This window comes from Amyelois transitella, chromosome 22 (genome assembly GCF_032362555.1).
Source record: "Amyelois transitella isolate CPQ chromosome 22, ilAmyTran1.1, whole genome shotgun sequence".
In the NCBI taxonomy this organism is placed as follows: domain Eukaryota; kingdom Metazoa; phylum Arthropoda; class Insecta; order Lepidoptera; family Pyralidae; genus Amyelois; species Amyelois transitella.
This window is the reverse complement of record NC_083525.1, coordinates 4,656,963-4,662,198: the sequence shown is the minus strand read 5'-3', so window position 1 is coordinate 4,662,198 and position 5,236 is coordinate 4,656,963. Positions and strand designations below refer to the sequence as shown.

The 5,236-nt window shown below is 44.7% G+C and overlaps 1 protein-coding gene across 1 annotated transcript; it reads left to right on the top strand.

The window, feature by feature from the left end:
• The first annotated feature begins 630 nt into the window (after window positions 1–630).
• Window positions 631–4,638, top strand: LOC132903206 (uncharacterized protein K02A2.6-like). The gene has a single exon (XM_060950847.1). It carries the CDS (start codon window positions 631–633, stop codon window positions 4,636–4,638), a length of 4,008 nt encoding a protein of 1,335 aa, XP_060806830.1.
• Window positions 4,639–5,236: the final 598 nt, after the last annotated feature.

Genomic DNA, 5,236 nt, shown 5'->3' with positions numbered 1-5,236 from the left:
TCCCATTTCCTCGACAGAACCTTATTTGCCTGTAAAATTTCTTATTAAATCTTCTGGCAAAATTGTGACAGTCGCCATAATGGAGTAACTTACTTATTTAATGCAGTTGGAATTTGTGTCCCTTGGATCTTCGCCAGTTTTTTACCTGGAACAATGTGAACACATTAAGTGAAATGTCGACACGTTATTTTAGGTATATTAAAAAATTCTTGATATTAGATTCTACCCATGCTTTTATTATTTACCAAAGCTCGAAATTTTACTTTACTTTACCAACATAAAATGATGCCCCCTGAGGTGTTAGGTAGAGACTACAATTTTCCGTTTGTCACGATCATAGGTACTCCTATCACATTATCAACTTTCATAATTATTTTTAAAGGAAAAAAAGGAAGTATGCGGGGATCGTGGCAAATGGAAATAGTATTTTTGTAAGGTATTAAACATAAATACAGGATTTTATATTGTACACTGGAGGTAGTATGAAATATATTCAGTTAGACTCCACGCACTGGCGACGAGGATGCTTATTATTTCGAATTAAATAAAAATCCTACGCGTATTTCGGGTTAAATCGATTTAATTATATCTCTGGTGTAATTTTTTTTTTAATTATAAAAAAAAAATACCATGCCGATCGGTAAAATTGAACCTTTCGATCTAACATCTAAACAATGGCCGGCTTATGTAAGACGTGTTGATCAATTCATTCTGCTTAACGAAATCAAACCGGAATTAAAAGTGTCGATGTTAATAACGGTAGTAGGCGAGGCGACATATAGCTTAATGTGTGATTTGTGTGCGCCGGCCAACCCGGAAGATAAGACCTATACAGAACTCGTGGAGCTGGTCAAAGTTCATCTCGAGCCGCAACGGTCAGAAATAGCCGAAAGACATATTTTTCGACAGAGGAGACAGCGAGTAGGGGAATCTCTGACCGAGTACCTTCAGGCGCTCAAACATCTCGCCGTCACCTGTAACTTCGGCAACCGACTCGAGGAGGACCTCAGAGACCAGTTCGTGTCGGGTCTAGCGAGCGAGCTACTGAGATCTCGGATTTTTGCCGAGAGAACGATAGATTATAAGAAAGCGGTGGAGCTAGCTCTGGCTCTGGAAGCGGCAGACCGGCACGCCGAGACGAGCGGCGTGGGCGGACAGCACGCGGCCGGGAGCACGGGCGGAGGAGCGGCCGGCGAGGGGCTGCACGCGGTGCGAGCCCGGCGCGGCGCCGGCGCGGCCGCGGCCGGGCCGGGCGCGCGGGCCGGCGGCGCCCGCTGCTGGCGGTGCGGCAAGAGTCATTCGGCGGACAGATGCCGCTACGCTAATTACAATTGTGATAACTGCAATAAGCGGGGCCATTTACGTGTGATGTGCGGTAAAGTCGGTGATCGTGTAGCGGTTAATAGTGAGTCGCGGCAAAATTATGTGCACGAGTGTTCGGAAGAGGATGATTTCTTCAATTTGGTGGTATCGTCGTATCGAGGTAACGATCCTTATTTTGTTAAAATCCGAGTGAATTCTGAGATTTTGCAGTTCGAAATAGACACGGGTAGTCGTATATCGGCAATAAATAATAGTGATTACGAGTTATTGTTTAGAAACAGTAAAATGCATTCTGATAATTTGATATTACGAAGCTATTCTGGCTCAAAAATTGAACCTCTCGGATACATCCTGGTTGACATTAAATTCAAAGACGTCACGGCAAACAATGTCCGTTTGTATGTGATTGAAAAGGGTGGGCCGCCCCTACTCGGTCGTGATTGGTTAAAGGCATTAAAAATCACACAAATTACCGTGAATAAATTAATTGAAGAGGACCAATTAGTGAGCCAGTTATGTAGAGAATTTCCTGAAGTTTTTTCTGTTAAATTAGGTACATGTAAAAAAACATTACGACTACAGCTCACAGACTACGCCGGTGTGTACTACCGAGCGCGGCCCGTGCCGCTAGCGCTGCGCGAGCGCATCGAGCGCGAACTCGAACGTTTACAACGCGACGGCTCCATATACAGAGTGGAACACTCGGACTTCGGGACTCCTATTGTACCCGTGGTCAAAAGTAACGGTGAAATTAGGATATGCGGGGACTATAAAATAACGATCAACCCCAAGCTGAAACGCGATCATTACCCACTCCCGCGCATAGAGGAGTTGTTGGCCAATTTGAGTAATGGGGATGAATTTACAAAAATTGACTTACGACATGCGTACGAACAAGTTTTATTAGATCCCGCATCACAAAAATTTACGACGATCACAACACACGTCGGAACGTTCGCATACCGCAGGACACCGTATGGCTTGTCGTGTGTACCGGAACAGTTTCAAAAACTAATGGAGGAGACGTTACGCGGTATTCCAGGCACGGTCGTATTTTTGGACGACGTTTGTATCACCGGGGTAGACAGAGCCTCACACATGCGTAATCTGCGAGCTGTACTCGACCGACTCCGTCAAATGGGTCTCACTATAAAATTGGAGAAATGTAGTTTTTTACAGAAAAGTGTGAAGTATCTGGGCTTTATTATTGATAAGAATGGGCTTCGCCCCGACCCGGAGAAACTAGACGCGATTGCTAAAATACCTGTACCCACGGATGTCACTCAGTTGAAAAGTTTTCTCGGGTTACTTAATTACTACGGTAAATTTATACCAAACCTAAGTTCAATACTGAACCCATTACATAATCTTTTAAAAAAAGACAATCAGTGGGATTGGAACCCAAGTTGCGCTATAGCTTTTGATAATGCAAAGAAATCTTTGCTGAGCGACAAAGTGTTGGCCCATTATGAGGAGGGGCGGCCGCTCGTGTTGTCGGTGGACAGTAGCGCGTACGGCATAGGCGCCGTCCTGGCGCACCGCTACCCGGACGGCAGCGAGCGTCCCGTCAGCTGTGCCTCGCGCACACTAAACCAAGCTGAACGCAACTACAGTCAACTTGATAAAGAAGCGTTAGCTATTTACTATGGCATTTTGAAACATCATCAGTTTTTATATGGAAGGCATTTCACACTGCGGTCTGATCATAAGCCTCTCACGTACATTTTTGGTGAAAAAAGAGGTATCCCTCAGACCGCGGCTAGTCGACTACAGCGCTGGGCGGCGCGGCTAGCAGGTTATGATTTTAAAATAGAATTTGTTAGATCAGCGGATAATGGTCCGGCTGATACATTATCACGGTTGCCACTGTCACATGAGCGAGCGTTTGTTCCTCATATTGATTATTTACATTTTGTTGAAGAGACGTTGCCTATTGATTTTATAGATGTCGCTAAAGAGACTCAAAAAGACACTGTGCTTTGTAAAGTGTTAGGTTACTTGATGTTTGGTTGGCCGTCATCGCCTACTTGTGACGAAGAGAAAGTATTCTTTGCTAGAAAGCAAGACTTGTTTGCGGACCGCGGTTGTATTATTTATAAATATAGGGTAGTAATTCCATTTAAGTTACGATCTCAAGTTTTAAAAGAAGTTCATAGTGGTCATCTAGGTATGAATAAAATGAAGAATATCGCTAGGAATTATGTTTATTGGCCAAACATTGACAAAGATATAGAAGAAATGTGTCGCGCTTGCGAGGCGTGCCGGTCCGTACACGACGCGCCGGCGCGAGCGCCGCTCCACCCGTGGGAGTACCCGCTGCACCCTTGGCAAAGACTACATGTAGACTTTTTCGATTGCGCTGGTAAAAGGTTTTTGATTTTGGTTGACGCACATTCAAAGTGGATAGAGACCATTGCTATGGCGGGTACTTCGGCGAGTGCGACGATAACGGTTTTAAGATCTATTTTCGCTAGATTTGGCATACCATCACAATTAGTATCCGATAACGGCCCGCCATTTTTTTCTACCGAATTTAAGCAATATTGTGATACAAATAAAATAAGACATTCTACATCTGCACCATACAGGCCCCAGGGTAACGGCGAGGCAGAGAATGCTGTCAAAACGGTAAAAAAGGTTTTAAAACGTGCATTGTTCGAAAAAGAAGACATGTTTGCTGCCCTTTATAAATTTTTATTTCAATATCGCAATTGCGAACACGCGACGACCGGTGTCTCGCCCGCGGTGGCGCTGCTCGGGCGCCGGCTGCGGGGCCGGCTGGACGCGCTGCGGCCCGGCGGCGCGGCCGTGGTGCGCGACGCGCAGGACAAACAGGCGGCCGCCGCGCCCGGCCGGCGTGCACGTTTCTCGCTGGGTGATGATGTACTCCCACGAGACTATTCCAAAACGGGGCATAAATGGACTAAAGGGCGCATCTCTGAAGTTACCGGGCCTGTCTCTTGCAAAGTAAAAGTTGGGGAATCCACCGAATGGCGTAGACACCACAATCAAATCGTTCCGCTTACTACGAAAAATCGATACTCTCTCTCTCGTGCCAGTACGTCAAAGGATGAGACCCAGGGGTCTGATGGTAAGGATGTGCAGCCCGAGTTTGTGTCGGGGGGGAACGGTATGTGTGAGGGCCCGGTCGGGGTCGAACCGGAGGTTTTAATAAATTCCGAAAATGAATTCGAAGACGCGGTAGAAGCTACGGGAGTGCGATCCGAGTCGAGGCCCTCCCTATTGCCGGTTGTCTCAGATCGAGCCATGAGAGCTTACAGAAGGGCGATGAATAAAGATGTTAACAACAAATAACGTGAACTTTAATAACTGAACAATATTCTTATTTAAACTTTCATGTTCTTGTATTTACTTTAATAAATAGATATTATAGTTTTGGTGGTGGGATGTGTAAGGTATTAAACATAAATACAGGATTTTATATTGTACACTGGAGGTAGTATGAAATATATTCAGTTAGACTCCAACCCGCGTTTCATTACTTAGCATTTTATAGAATAGCTTTATTTTACAAAATTGGATGCAATGTATCACTTATTGATATGATTTGTAACATGAAACATTCCATTACTTTACATACATATTATTATCACGCCTATCTCCATTGCGGGGTAGACAAAACCAACGGTTTTGAATAGACTGATAGGCCACATTCAGCTGTTTGGCTTTATGGTAGAATTGAGATTCAAATATTGAAAGGGTGCTAGCCCATCGCCTACCAGAATTTTAGACTTAGTACTTCCCATAGTCGCCTTTTACGACATCCATGGGAATGACACACGGCACCTTACTTTAACTGAAAATTTTTATTTTTTGCATAGTAGCGTATGACGTATAGTGTTACAGTACTTCGCGTGAAAATTACATTTTCTCGGCGTTCCAACACTTCATT

What these genes read in the sequence shown, in the direction of transcription:
- LOC132903206 (XM_060950847.1), top strand. Translation starts at nt 631, where the DNA reads ATGCCGATCGGTAAAATTGAACCTTTCGATCTAACATCTAAACAATGG.